Below are 16,059 nucleotides of genomic sequence, written 5' to 3' on the forward strand. Positions count from 1 at the left end.
TGCTGGAAGCATTTAGGAAAATCGAGTTCCACAAAATAATATATCGCTAACAACGTCAATAATATGCTCGGAACACTTTTTTCTTTCTCAAGGAATATAGTTTTAAATCCATTTCCCACAACTGCAACTTTCTCCATTTTCCCACTAACAATAGAAAGAATACACAGAGGTGGTCCAGTGATCCTCTTTTCAAAATGCGATAGAAATTCTGAATCCTTGTAACACGTAAAATTAGTTGATTTAAAACATCAGTATAATGTTATATGATATACTCACTTTTACCTCCTCAATTATTGGTTCGGTTTTAGCCCCTTTGGTCTGATAAGTTCCAGATTTTGACACAAACCAATTCCACGCTGCAAGGAAGTGGTCCTTTTCCTGTGACGATTAATAGTTTATTTAGCAATTCTCATCAAAGAGTTTGAAAAATGGTGGTAAAACCACAGAACACTGGGTTTCGTGGGTTATTCTCATTTCAAAATGTTCTGTAATATTTTGTCTTCCGAACCACGGTTTATTTAATTCTTAATTGTGAACAGTGGCCTGGGCGACAAAATGTTACAGAACTTAATTCCAATCAAATCATTCATAGAATGACAATTAACTTTTCGATTTTACCACCACAATAAAATATATTCACGTTTTTCATCTTTTTCACTTCAGAAACGTCAATAATGGTATCTAAAAACAATTTCATGTTTTTACTAATTTTCTCGAAGGATTTTCTGCCACACAGTAATCTAAACTCGAACAAAATCTATAATAGAGTTGAAAGAAAATATGGTTAACATTTCATATTTCTATTTCCAATATGTATATTACTCACAAATTCCACTTTCTCAAAGCATGGATATTCTTCCATTAAACATTCGATTGCGGTATCCTTCCTCATCGAGCTGGTTCGATTAACAAAAGTCTTCTTAAGAAGAGCTTTAATTACACCGCTATCTGGCTTCGGCTTTTGAAATTCGGTTTTAAGCGTGTTTAGACAATCATTTAGCTGTACCTCGCTTAGTTCTTCCCCTTTAAATTGGTTTCTTGAAAACTCGCTACAACGTTTATTATAAATTAATTTACATTATGTTAATAAATGTAACATTTATTTTCACAAGGTACTTCACCTTGAAGACAATTTCTTTCTGTCGGCGTTTGATTGGGTTTTTTTGATTGGGACAACTGTATCAGTGGCTGCAGAAGCTAACCTTTTGAAACCCTTTCTTTCTTCAGACGGCATTCTATCAATTACACGTTGCTTACGTATTTTTTGACTGAGTGCAGCTTTGAATTGAGACTAAGTTAAAACGAAGAATTAGCTAAAGGATGAAACACTTGACTTGGCAAGGCTTCGGGAATGATTTCCCTCAAACAGTTACGGTTTATATTTAGCTTTGTGAGAATTAGGCCTGTGCAAGCGCTCGATAAAGTTCGAGTACTCGATCGAGCCTCGAGCCGAGTACAGGGCATACATTCTATAATCCACGTGATGTTAGAATGTATGCCCTGTATATTTGTTACTCACAAAGTTTTTTCATTACACTATGACCTTTGTAAGCGTATTTTAATAATAACATACAAAATTAGAGCTAAATTTGAAACTCGATAGTGGCTCGAAACTAGAATTTAACTATGAGTCTTAAGGCTCGGCTCGAAGCACGATAAGAAAAATATTCAAGGCTCGAGGCTCGGCTTGAACCCTAAAAATCAAGGCTAGAACATACCTAATGAGAATCACTTCATAATGGCCGACATCGCTAAACTATAGTTGCGAAAACTTACCCATGGATAGTCCCCAGCCATCTTTATACTAGGATACAAGTCGTACATCATAGATCCAATTATTTTATAAGCGCTGCCAGTACGAACATGTGGATTTTTGACATAAAAATAGCAGCATTCACTGATGAACAAGCCCCACGTCTGCTGCTTAGTTACAGATCCATCTTCAAGGGATTTTTGAATATAATTGGAAAACTTAGGCATTCCATAATCTTCAATCTAAACAAACACGGAAAATGGAATAAGCTTTGATAAAGCGATTTAGACTGATATTTAAACCATACCCTTCCAGAAGATGTCGAACACCCCTCAACATCAAATGTCTTGCCTTCATTTATACTTGTAGTTTTAATGTTACAAATATCATGGTGTTCCTGATGTGCATCACTTTCCGTCATTTTTACACAATCACCGTCACCAGCAGTTTTTATATCAGGGACAATTTTACAAGCGTCTACTGTTGTGTTCGGTAGGTGTTCTGGGATTCCTTCATCATTGTTTGCAAAATTAATTTGCTTCTCATTAACATTGTTTGGTTGGGAAACTTTAAGTGCATCACCATCAGCATTCGTGTTTTCTGGTGTAACTGATATATCAGTGTTTGTATCTTTTGGCCTTAATACATTCTGCAATCTTGTCACTAAAAAACCATAAACATATTAATAGCTTTTAAATTAAGATGTATATTTGCATACAATTTTCGTGCTTAGTCACAGGACAGTTGCAATAACCGCAATTATTGTTATTTTCATCTGCGCTTCTTAGATACTCGTCACATTCGTCACGTCCACAATCTTTACAATGTCCTCTTTCAATGTTTCTACTGTCCAGCATGATTGTTGAAGTATGAGACCAAAAATGTAAAACTATAAAACGGTTTATATGTAGCACCTGCATGCTTTGAATATAAATCGAGTCTTATTTATAAAGATTGTCATTTTTAATTAATTAAAAATGACAATCTTTAAAAATAAGACACGATCTAGGCTAGGAAATTTTATTTTAAATAGTTTAATAAATAACGAAGCATTGTTTACTGACATGGAATATAATCTATGCGTTCTTGAAAACGTGGGTCAGCTAAATTTACAATTGTTTATGAATTTATCAAACAAGCATATTTATTCACTATGTATAGTTTATCCTTCAAGTTCCTTAGAGCTAAAGAAAAGGGGTTTTGAAGATTTATTTGAGTCACGAGAGAGAAAAGTTCACTAAAAATGATCTCATAGGCATTTATACGCCAGTCATAAATTACAGATTCTGATTCTCGGACAATAAAATACACGTCATCTTCTACAGTTAAAATACGCTCAATAATAGCAAATTTTGGTAATGCGTTGTCGACACCATTAATAACTAGGCAATTTCCATCTCTGTAATTATGGCCGTGAACCCTCGCTTCCTTAACCTCCCAAATTTGGCCCTGCCCTAATAATGTTGCAATCTCAGCCGCCATGTTTTCGGAACATTCAGCAAAATCAAATAACTTCCTAACAGAGATTTCATTTGCACCATACAAATAGTTTTGATTTGGGCTTCCATCAGGGTTTCGTTGATAGTAACAATTTCGTAGCAATTGATAATTACACATGCTTAAAGCTATGTTTTTGAAGCTTCCCCATTTGCGCCCTTTGAACACTGAAAAAAAAGCCTCAAACCGCATGCACCAATGGTGTCTTAATGGGCCAAACATAGAAATTTGCCTCGGTAAATGGACAAGGTAGTGGAACTTTGGTTTTATAGTTATATCCGGATAGAGTCTAGAAAATTCTGATATGTATTCTTCAACAGCCAATTTGAGTTGTGTTATGGTTGTCGTAGTAGCATACGGTGAAGTTCCTACAACCACAATCTGGGCTAGGCGAATAAAATTTCTCAAATTTTCCGCAGCTACCTCTTCACATTTTTCAATAAGAACCAGGGGTAATATTTCCACAAGCGTCATACAACATGCGGCGGAAATATTTAAAGAAGAGTTTCCAGTTATTAGAGAGTTTTCTATGATAGGTGGTTTCGATTTACATTCAAGATAATGGTACTTGAAATTACACAATGAATCATTTAACCATTCTAAGTCAAAAAGCTTCGCTTCTGAGATTAAGTATGTAAGGAACGCTTTAACTTCTACAAGAATGACACCTTCTAGTAACACATGCATTGGGTCATGAATGGCAATAGATAAATCCATATCTTTTATATCAAATAATGGAGATCGGTTATTTATACCGTACTCTGCACTCCACTCATCACGCGCCTTTTTCGATTGAATTTCCTCAAGAAGTTCACATTGGTCAAGATGATCTTCGGTCATTCGTAAATTAAATGCGCTTTCTGTAAACATTTGGAATACTTGCGGTTTAGAACCGTGGCAAGTTCTGCAACATTTACGGGCAAAACCAACACCTTCCTTAAAACCCCATAACTGATTAGAGGCGGGAGTATCTGCAGGGGTCCCCAGTAACATTGCGGTAACTTTTTGATGGGTTCCATTTATCTCAAATCCTAAGTCTAAACCATCATAAAGGGCATTCATAGACTGAATAAAATCCATCAAGATATTTCTCATTCCGAATTTTTTGACATAGGAAGATTTAACAATAGCAAGAAGCTGTTTTGTGTATAATTTTGATCGAAACATTGGCGGAATATTCGCTAATTCGTAAGTAAAAAATGTTAATTTGTGAATTTTCCTATTCATGCCAATGGGATTCACAGTTTCAACATCATCAACGTTAAGAAGAATTTTTATGCAAAATGTGCCAGCCAAGCTATGATTTTTGTAGAAGGTTCCATCACACCAATCTTTCATAATTTCATCTTGACTGTCATGCGAGTTTATCAACCAGTACTTAACATCTGGAATAGCGATGAGCGATTTGAGACTTTCTATTATGGGAATGCTATAGCCCCAGCATGATTGCCGTTTTACTTTCCCTTTTTGAACCACATTTATTCTACCCATAAAGGTTTGTTCCGGTGTTAATAATTTAAAGTTTGATTTGAAAAACGATTTTCTTAAGGCATCAGTTTTCAAAAAACTAGCTATTGCTTCAAAGTTAAAGAAATTATCAAATATTGGGTCAGATAATGGTTTCCCATCTTCACTAGTAAATGTTCCAAATTTAACACGAATGTAAATACCCAAGGCTTTAAATATACCTTCCAATTGTTCGACAATGCAATTAATGCTCTTTTTACTAAATCCAAATTTTGCTTCCAATCTTAGGAAAAAATACCCCATAACATTTCTTAAATCATGAAATGGTGTTTCAAGGTCGAATTTGTTAGCCCCTGGTTCATTATGCGTTTGGTTAAACATGTCGAAAGTCTCATCCATAGAATCATGAGAATCAGAACTGTCATATATAATTTCATTACATGGTTCGCCATTAACTTCAGCTACGTTCTCATTAACTGCAATTTCATTATGTTTGTGATGTTTAGAACAATGTTTCTTGAAGTTGTTATAGCTTTTTGACAAGTATGGGCAAAATTTACACTTCACTATGAAGGAAGGATCATTTACGTGTTGCTTAATGCATTGAAAACTCAAATCGTTTCCACTTTTCCCGGAGTAACTACACGAATTGCAATCAAATCTTGACATATTGACCCAAAAACCGTTCATCATGCACTTGAGAAATCCTAGCGTGGGAATAGTAAACAACTTAAATAATTTTCCTCATTCAAAAACCAAATACTATGAAATTAACGTTTCAATTAACGCTTAATATTCTACATTTAAATTAACAAAAGCGTTACTTACTTTATTCTGAAGAAGTTAAGATTAAAACGAGGATTTGGCCAAGGCTTAGTTGAAAACGTTGGTCATGATTTTATCACTGGAAAATTGGGATTGATATTTTTACTATCTAAATTATAAAAATGTTTTAACGCTTAATACTGTACATTTGAATTAACAAAATCATTACTTACTTTATTCTGAAGAGGTTAAAATTAAAACGAGGATTTAGCCAAGGCTTAGTTAGTTAGTTATAAACGTTGGTCAGGATTTTATCACAGGAAAGTTGGGATTGATATTTTTACTATCTAAATTATAAAAATGTTTTAACGCTTAATACTGTACATTTAAATTAACAAAAATGTAATACTTACTTATTCTGAAGAATAAAAGATTGAACCGAGGATCACGCAAACTTCGCCAAGGCGATGAGAAAGAGAAATGCTCCGAAGCCTCCGATTGCTTTTTTTTTCTCTCTCCTACGTCACGGCCTACTTGCCTACGTTGTTCGCTTCGCGCACGCGGTATAGCGCCAAAGAGAATATAGGAGAGGAGTGGAAAATGGGGCAAAACTTGTCACTCTTTTCTACCGCGCATCTTCAACGCGCACTCCTCCCCTATATTCTCTTTGATAGCGCGCATCAAGCCGATTTCTTTTGTTACTTGACACCACTAGCAAAGCCTAAGAGACCTAAAATTTGCTCTCGGGTAATCGCGGCTATATTGTGACCAATTTCCCATCAACTATATATACGTACTTAAAAGGACGGGGTGTGATTGGTTGCTATAGCGGTTGTGAACTTGTGGGATGGAAACTGTGGTTTTTAGGAGTGAGACGACGTTTTCCGGTGGTTCCCCAGTTTATTTATTTATTTATTTATTTGGAATAATTGGTCTACACAGTCAACAGAGTGGCTTGAAATAGACACCGGGATAAAAAAACGGAAGGTAGGGGCACAATAATTTGAGGTAGGAAACAAAATTAGTAGATAACGAACAAAAATTTGATTATAATAACAATAGTAAATTATAACAAACTAAATAAACTACATAATATTAGAGTATCATTGAATTAAGTATTGGGAAGCTGGGGGGGGAAGCAAGAAGGACAGTATAGGTAAATATATATATTGTCATTTTTAGATCGTATGTCTTTGGTATAAAGTGCTTTTCATGATCTCAATGCGGCAGATGATCTTCAGAGGATTGAAATAACATATTTAGATCACTTAAATTTATAAGATCGCTTACTACAGGATAGAAATGTTTTAGAACACTACACGATCACTTTGAGATCATTTGCTGGCAAAAAATTGATCTTAAAGAGTACTTAGCCGTTCTTAGAGTGTATTAGAATTTGCAGTGTAAGTTTGGTGGTGATTTATGCCGTGTAATACACGTGAACATGAAGTTGAATTTAACAGTTACTCAATATGCCTAAATCACGTGACAATGAGGTTGAAAAGAGCAAGATATTTGTACGTGTGATTGAAGTTGATTCAAACAAAGTAGTTGAAATATATACTATTTCTAATATATGAAATTATTTGTGAATATATAGTATCACAATGTATTTAACTTTAAACTTATACTAAATCAAATTTCCACACATACAATTGTATTAATATAATTTTTAGAAAGGCAAGCACAGGTGATATGGATGGGTACAAATAAATAAGTGATTATTGTATAGACTTCATCGTTGTTAAGACCGACCGTCATTCACAGCAATTTTTTTGAAGCCCACATTTTCTTTCTCCAATATGGCAATGACACCTGCCATCTAGTACCGTTTTTTATTGACATTTTCCCTGGAGTAATATTTAAGGATTAAAACTTAACATTGCCTTACAAGTGCTTTAAATTACAGCTAGGTCTCCTTCAGTATAGTGCTCCTAAACAATAGGTAGGGTGTTTGGTCGTTCGCTTTTTTAAATCTTTCATTTTAAATCGAGGTCTAAAAAATATTAGACCTCCTTATCTATCGCATTAACCATTTGGTTTTCGGTCGGCTAGCTGGAGGTTATTTTCCAGCTTTGCGTTTAAAATTTAACCTGGACTTCAACATATTAAATACAAGTTAAATGATTATGTGCCTTTCATTTTCAGGAATTTAAAGATAATCTTATGATTGTTAAATATTGAACTGCATTAAGGCTCTTGTATATTGCTATTGAAAAAGAAAGTTCAATTGATCGATCTATATAAAAAATTAATCCACAAATGATAAAATAAATTGCACGCTTTTAGGCTTAACGCGTACAATATTTTTGAGAACTAGGATGTAGAACAATTAACAAAATTAGGCTTTAAACAGATCGTAAAAAGTAACCGAGATTTAAAATAAGTGAAATTCCGAGTGATATGCGCCATGAAGCTTTTTTTGGGTGTCAGCTGTAGACTAGACACACAGTTATTTTCTCCATAGACCGTAATACAATCAAAGAGGGGGGCTGTCACTACTCAGCGCAGTTTTACCTAAAGGTTTTTTTTACTACTTTTTTGTTTTGTTTTCAGGTAGTCTAAATTGTTAACTTGTTAAGGAATATTTAACACAGTCAAACGCCTTTATGTTCGTGTTTATAGCACTTTTTATTTCTTTAAAACTGTAAACAATCCTAACACTCGGCTATTATCCCCTGAAGGTTGAGTTTCCGTGTTACCCTATGTTATCAGAACCCTCCTTAGGAAGGAGGGTTATTATTTACTCCTGATATTATCTAGATTTTCATAGGTTTTGTTTATAATTTATCAAGATAGCGCTAATACATTTATGTATATGTATTTTTCATCTTGAAAGGTATAATGAAGCGTTATCAAGAGCTTTCGAAAAGGCAAAAAATCAGACATATAACGGCTAATGTTAGCCAGCATATGAGGGAATTAGTTAATGGCTGTGCGATTGATTCAGAAACAGACACGCCAGTTCCTGTTTCAAATAGTGAAACTTTAGACGATACAATCCTTGAAAACATAAATATCAGGTCGGAAAATGTAAGCGTTGGATTCGTAGATAGTGATCGGTCTGATTCTATTACGGAAAGTGACTCTAATATTGGAGAAGATGACGATATTTTAAGCCCTGATTCTGACATTAGCAGTGATGAAACTGTTACACCCAATTTACGCGAAAATTTAAAACAATGGGCCCTGAAGTTCAATATAAGCCATGCCGCTTTAAATGAGCTGCTAAAACTTTTGAAACCGGATCATCCTTCCATGCCTTTAGATTCAAGGACACTTTTACAAAGCTTAACTCAGCATGCGCTGGAAGTTGATAAATTAGATAACGGACAATATTACCACTTGGGTTTACAAGATGGGCTGTTAAATAAATTAAAAAGTGGAGTTAGAATGTCTGATGTTAATGTTCTTAAAATAATGTTTAATAAGGATGGAATCCCGGTATACAAGAGCGCGTATTCTGATTTTTGGCCCATTTTAGCGAGATGTTGTGACTTAAGAAATTCTGAACCGTTTGTTGTTGGTTTGTTTATCGGGAATGGGAAGCCAAAACCCCTTCAGTTATATCTTCAGAAACTAGTTGTCGAATTAACTCAACTAAATCAAACTGGGCTTCTAGTTAGGGGTAAGGCTTACGGGATTGAAATAGGTCCTTTCATTTGTGACGCACCCGCTAAAGCGTATATAAAATGCATAAAAAATCACAATGGCTACTTTGGTTGTGACTATTGCGAACAAAGAGGTGATTATTATGGCAGGGTTGTTTTTAATTTAACAAATTCATCTCTTCGAACTGATGCAAGTTTTAGAAACAAAACTCAGGCAGAGCATCATAGTCAAGAAGACTCGCCGCTATTAAATTTGCCTATTAACATGATCCATAATTTTCCCATAGATTACATGCATTTAGTTTGTTTGGGAGGAGTCAAAAGAATTATTAAGTTCTTATCTAAATCTAAATCTTTAGTAAAACAGCCTGCCCATATTTTGGATCAAATAATTTTATCAAATAATTGATGTTTTATTATCATGTTTTCAAAATGGAAAATTTGAATATATGTTACTTCAGGCAATTAATTTTCTACACTTATCTTTTACACTTTCCCGTCTTTGTCAAAAATGACATTTTTTATTAATAGAGTTTGACTTCACCGCTTTTAATTTTGCCTTTCATTATTATTTTATCTGATTAGCTTTGATTAAATTCTATTAGATGCTCACTGAGAACAAGTACTTTGCGCCTTATTTTATAGCACTGGTTAATAAACGAACACCAAATGCTCATATATAAAAACAAAAAGTACACTTCATTGAAGCTTGCTCGAGCCATGTAATATAATAAAACACCCTTTTACAATGAGATAAGTGCTTATTTAAAAATGAGATGAGCGCTAAAAATGAAATGATGTGAGATTGAAGAAATAGTTTTGAGTTCAAAACTAAGACTTCACGAGTGTTTAAATGAGATGAGTGAAAAATACCAGATGACATTGCAGGTGCTTAAAATGAGATGATATAAAAAACCAAGGATAAACTCACCGAGAGATATATCTACTAGAAAAAAAACTGAAAGGAGAGGAGGAGAGGAGAGCCAAACTAAGGCTCTGATTTGAGGGCTGCCACGAAATGAGAGAAAATGTATATTACTGAAAGGAGAGGACTCAAAAATGAGTTTTCAATAACACTGACGAACAGTAGTGCGCTTGATATTTGGTTCCATTTTATAAAATAAAAGAGTTGAGCCATAGAGGAGAGGTTTCTTTAGAAAAGCGCCATTTTGATCACGCGAGATGAGATGGCATTGTATTTGAATTTGATAAAATAAGGAGAGGAGAGGTTTAAAAATATTTCACCATCTTATGAGTTGGGAGAGGAGAGCGGCGCTTTGGTCAATATTTGAAAAAAGGTGTGAGTGGGAGAGTGAAGAAAAATATCAAAAATGCCCATCACTGTTCAGAGGTCAAACCTAGTAAATGGTAGCTATCTGCGTAAAATGCCAAAGATGAATGGAATGATAAACTGGTTATGGCATTGAAATGCTTCTTGGCTTTTCTCTTTCATCTTTTTTCTTGTCGGTGTTTGAAATTTTCTCCAAATGTTTTGCAAGAGCGTGCCAATTCTTAAAAACAGTGGTAAGAGCTCAGTGATGGTGCATTACCCATTTCGTTCTAGCCAATGAGAAAAATTTCAACACTTCTTCAAACTCAGCAGCGGTGGTTTTAAGTTCCTTGGTTTTTCAGGCGACTTAGTGTAGTAACTGAATTGCTTGGTAATCGTTTCAATGCATTTTTTAAAGCTCCTGTTATCAATTCCTTCAAGAGCCTGCTTGACACACAGTTCCAATTTGTGGGCCAAGCAGTGGATGGAAATCAGATGGTTGCAATGATTCCTCAAAATTTTCAATAATCCGTTATCTTTTCCCCAGTAAACTGAGGCTCCATCAGTGGTTATCGTGCACGATTTCTTATACGGTTCCTTGATTCCATGATCATCGAAAAACTTCGTCAAAGAGTTGAAAATGTCCATAGCACAGCCACTTTCCGTAAGTCCAAGGTAACGTACTGTGGAATCGTTTTCCTCACTTGCGTAAGTAACATGAACGATTTCATGATTATCCATCGAACGATCGGTCGAGCTATCCAATATTAGTCCAAAAATGTCGGTTTCATTTAATTTCAGAATTACATTTTTCTTTAATATTTTGGCAATGAACTTTCAAAGTTCTGGAAAACAGGGACCCCAGGCGAAAATTTAAATTCCTTATAGGATAAATAGGATTAAAAAGGTTAATCATATCTATTGTTGTCACGGTATTTAAGATCTAAAAGAATTAAAACTTTGGTTTACGGAGATATCCAACGTGATTTTATTAAAAACATTAAAATTTCCTTGAGACGTTTCGGGCCGCGGCTCGTCATTCAGTCTGTTGAACTTGATTTCGTTCATGTTAATATACTACTCTATTCTAGGTTATTTTTTAGACAATTTTTTAAGGGGAAGTATAACATTTGGTCGCTAGGGGGAATACCATAAGGGTGCCGCGTGTTTTTTTTTTCTTTTTTTTTATATTTTATTTTTTTTATTATTATAATATTATTGACAATGTGTAATTATATTATTTATCTATTATTTTTTATAAGTTTGTCCACATTCCAATTATTTTTAAGTACATAGCCTGCCTCCAAGTTAAAGTTATTTTTAAATTTCTTAATGTAGATACTTTCGGTAATTTTACGTTTATAGTAGTCTTTTTCTTTAGCTAAGATCGTTGTATTATCCCAATTAATTTGGTGTGTTATATTAAATTTTAAGTGCATGTACACAGCGTTAGTTTCTTTTTTATTTTTAACATCTCTTTTGTGTTCTTTAATTCTATCTATTAGTTTACGTTCTGTTTCACCAATATACATTTTTCCACATGTTTCACATGGGATTTTATATATCACACCAGCTGTACTTAGGGGTTCTGTTTTCTTATTATCTTTATTATTACCTTCCCATTTGACTAAGTTACTTTTTAAATCCTTAGCTTTTTTATTAATTATTCTAATATTAAACGGTCTAAGTTTCCTTTGTAATGTTTCGTTAAAACCTCTATAGTAAGGTAGAAAAAACCATTTTTCTGGTTCAAGGTTATCTTCCTTTATTGTTTTTAAATTATCAGGATCACTGACTTTTAGAAATTTGTTAATGACTTTACCGGGGTATTCACTATCTTTTAGTTGTCGTTTAATCTTTTCCAGATCAGCAGAAGGTTGATTTGAGATTTTATTGATCCTATAGTTGAGGCTTTTAGCTAATCCATTTTTAATATGGTATGCATGATACGAATTGTAATTAAGAAACTTTTTCGAGTGCGTTGGTTTTTGATATAAGGAATGATTTGGTTTTTTGGGATTTTTTGACCTATCGATTAGGATATCTAGGAAAGGAAGTTTGTTTTCTTTTTCTATTTCTAGAGTAAATTTAATTTTTTGATGTTTAGAGTTAATCCGGTCAAGGAAATTAGTTAGTTCCGATATGTTGCCTATCCATATGGAAAAAATGTCATCTACGTAGCGCCACCAGATCTTAGGAAATTTTGGGTCATTAGTTAGGAAATTATTTTCAAAATAGATCATGAAAAGGTTAGCTAATACTGGGGATATATTTGATCCCATGGGGAGACCATCAGTTTGTTTGTATATTATGCCATTAAATTGAAAATCATTGTTTCTTAAGCAAATTTCTGTGGCAGTAAGTATACTATCTATACTTAGAGGGGTAACGTGGATTAATTCATCTTTCTTAGTTGTTAGTAAATTTTTGACTACAGTTAGGGTTTCTTTAACTGGGGTGTTTGGGTAGAGGCTTACTACATCAAAGCTCACCATAAGGCTATTGTCCTCGAAAGTAATGTTATTTAACCTATCAATAAAATCATATGAATTTTTAAGACAGTTTTTGGAGTCTACGAGAGTATCAAAAATCTTTGCAAGGTGAATCGATAGGTTGCGAGTTGTTGCTCCTGACATGTCGACAATAGGTCTCATAGGATTGTTTTCTTTGTGGATTTTTACATATCCTTTTAAATGTGGTAATCTAGGATTTTTATTCCTTAGGGTAAATTTGAACTTATTATCAATTTCTCCCGATTTTGTAAGTCTTATGGTGAAGTCTGTGACTTCTTTGCATTGTTTATTTAAGTTAAATTTAGAGTTCACTATGTATTCACCATTGTCAATTAGGTCTTGCATTTTGGAGAGATAGGAGTCTTTGTCCATGATGGCAATTTTTCCTCCTTTATCGGCCGGGACAATAAGGATGTTTTTTCTGTTAATCAGAGATTTAATCGCGTGTCGTAGATCTTTATGTAGATTGTCTTTAGAATCCTTGTAGTTAAAAGTTTGTAGTAAATCTGTCACTATATAGCTGATGTCACTTAATTCATTATCATCAACTAGGTTTTTGATAAAGAATTTTTCTAGTTCTACGGCAATATTGAGATGGTTCATGTATTTTGGTTTCGGTATGAAGTTTAGGCCGAGGCTTAGTAGCTTCATTTCGTTAGAGTTAAGTTCATTATTGGACAGGTTAATCACATTGTTGAAATTATACTTATTGTCTGTGGTATCGAGGTTAATTTTGGTCTTTTCTATGGTTGAGGATAGTTGAAGTTGTTCAAACTTACGTTTCTGTTTGGAAAAGACCAAAATTAACATCGATACCACAGACAATAAGTATAATTTCAACAATGTGATTAACCTGTCCAATAATGAACTTAACTCTAACGAAATGAAGCTACTAAGCCTCGGCCTAAACTTCATACCGAAACCAAAATACATGAACCATCTCAATATTGCCGTAGAACTAGAAAAATTCTTTATCAAAAACCTAGTTGATGATAATGAATTAAGTGACATCAGCTATATAGTGACAGATTTACTACAAACTTTTAACTACAAGGATTCTAAAGACAATCTACATAAAGATCTACGACACGCGATTAAATCTCTGATTAACAGAAAAAACATCCTTATTGTCCCGGCCGATAAAGGAGGAAAAATTGCCATCATGGACAAAGACTCCTATCTCTCCAAAATGCAAGACCTAATTGACAATGGTGAATACATAGTGAACTCTAAATTTAACTTAAATAAACAATGCAAAGAAGTCACAGACTTCACCATAAGACTTACAAAATCGGGAGAAATTGATAATAAGTTCAAATTTACCCTAAGGAATAAAAATCCTAGATTACCACATTTAAAAGGATATGTAAAAATCCACAAAGAAAACAATCCTATGAGACCTATTGTCGACATGTCAGGAGCAACAACTCGCAACCTATCGATTCACCTTGCAAAGATTTTTGATACTCTCGTAGACTCCAAAAACTGTCTTAAAAATTCATATGATTTTATTGATAGGTTAAATAACATTACTTTCGAGGACAATAGCCTTATGGTGAGCTTTGATGTAGTAAGCCTCTACCCAAACACCCCAGTTAAAGAAACCCTAACTGTAGTCAAAAATTTACTAACAACTAAGAAAGATGAATTAATCCACGTTACCCCTCTAAGTATAGATAGTATACTTACTGCCACAGAAATTTGCTTAAGAAATAATGATTTTCAATTTAATGGCATAATATACAAACAAACTGATGGTCTCCCCATGGGATCAAATATATCCCCAGTATTAGCTAACCTTTTCATGATCTATTTTGAAAATAATTTCCTAACTAATGACCCAAAATTTCCTAAGATCTGGTGGCGCTACGTAGATGACATTTTTTCCATATGGATAGGCAACATATCGGAACTAACTAATTTCCTTGACCGGATTAACTCTAAACATCAAAAAATTAAATTTACTCTAGAAATAGAAAAAGAAAACAAACTTCCTTTCCTAGATATCCTAATCGATAGGTCAAAAAATCCCAAAAAACCAAATCATTCCTTATATCAAAAACCAACGCACTCGAAAAAGTTTCTTAATTACAATTCGTATCATGCATACCATATTAAAAATGGATTAGCTAAAAGCCTCAACTATAGGATCAATAAAATCTCAAATCAACCTTCTGCTGATCTGGAAAAGATTAAACGACAACTAAAAGATAGTGAATACCCCGGTAAAGTCATTAACAAATTTCTAAAAGTCAGTGATCCTGATAATTTAAAAACAATAAAGGAAGATAACCTTGAACCAGAAAAATGGTTTTTTCTACCTTACTATAGAGGTTTTAACGAAACATTACAAAGGAAACTTAGACCGTTTAATATTAGAATAATTAATAAAAAAGCTAAGGATTTAAAAAGTAACTTAGTCAAATGGGAAGGTAATAATAAAGATAATAAGAAAACAGAACCCCTAAGTACAGCTGGTGTGATATATAAAATCCCATGTGAAACATGTGGAAAAATGTATATTGGTGAAACAGAACGTAAACTAATAGATAGAATTAAAGAACACAAAAGAGATGTTAAAAATAAAAAAGAAACTAACGCTGTGTACATGCACTTAAAATTTAATATAACACACCAAATTCATTGGGATAATACAACGATCTTAGCTAAAGAAAAAGACTACTATAAACGTAAAATTACCGAAAGTATCTACATTAAGAAATTTAAAAATAACTTTAACTTGGAGGCAGGCTATGTACTTAAAAATAATTGGAATGTGGACAAACTTATAAAAAATAATAGATAAATAATATAATTACACATTGTCAATAATATTATAATAAAAAAAAATATAAAAAAAAAAAAAAAAAACCACGCGGCACCCTTATGGTATTCCCCCTAGCGACCAAATGTTATACTTCCCCTTACAAAATTGTCTAAAAAATAACCTAGAATAGAGTAGTATATTAACATGAACGAAATCAAGTTCAACAGACTGAATGACGAGCCGCGGCCCGAAACGTCTCAAGGAAATTATAATGTTTTTAATAAAATCACGTTGGATATCTCCGTAAACCAAAGTTTTAATTCTTTTAGATAAATAGGATTATTTTGGGAATTATAGGATTTTATAGGACCAAAAATTTGTTTTAATAGGAAAATATAGGACTAAATTTTCTCGTA

At 33.6% G+C, this 16,059-nt stretch overlaps 2 protein-coding genes across 2 annotated transcripts; one reads left to right on the forward strand and one right to left on the reverse strand.

The window, feature by feature from the left end:
- Nucleotides 1-11,301: 11,301 nt before the first annotated feature.
- On the reverse strand, nt 11,302-12,648 carry LOC149630988 (uncharacterized). The gene has a single exon (XM_089851239.1). It carries the CDS (start codon nt 12,643-12,645, stop codon nt 11,605-11,607), a length of 1,041 nt encoding a protein of 346 aa, XP_089707365.1. The 5' UTR covers nt 12,646-12,648; the 3' UTR covers nt 11,302-11,604.
- Nucleotides 12,649-13,759: 1,111 nt separating this feature from the next.
- LOC149630989 (uncharacterized) lies at nt 13,760-15,816 on the forward strand. Its single transcript, XM_089851200.1, has 2 exons — nt 13,760-15,566; nt 15,779-15,816. The coding sequence occupies exons 1-2, from the start codon at nt 13,760-13,762 to the stop codon at nt 15,814-15,816; spliced, it is 1,845 nt and encodes a 614-aa protein (XP_089707326.1).
- Nucleotides 15,817-16,059: the final 243 nt, after the last annotated feature.

This window comes from Phalangium opilio, unplaced genomic scaffold, assembly GCF_054372755.1.
Source record: "Phalangium opilio isolate 3A_F unplaced genomic scaffold, DU_Popi_V2 ptg000101l_1, whole genome shotgun sequence".
NCBI lineage: Eukaryota > Metazoa > Arthropoda > Arachnida > Opiliones > Phalangiidae > Phalangium > Phalangium opilio.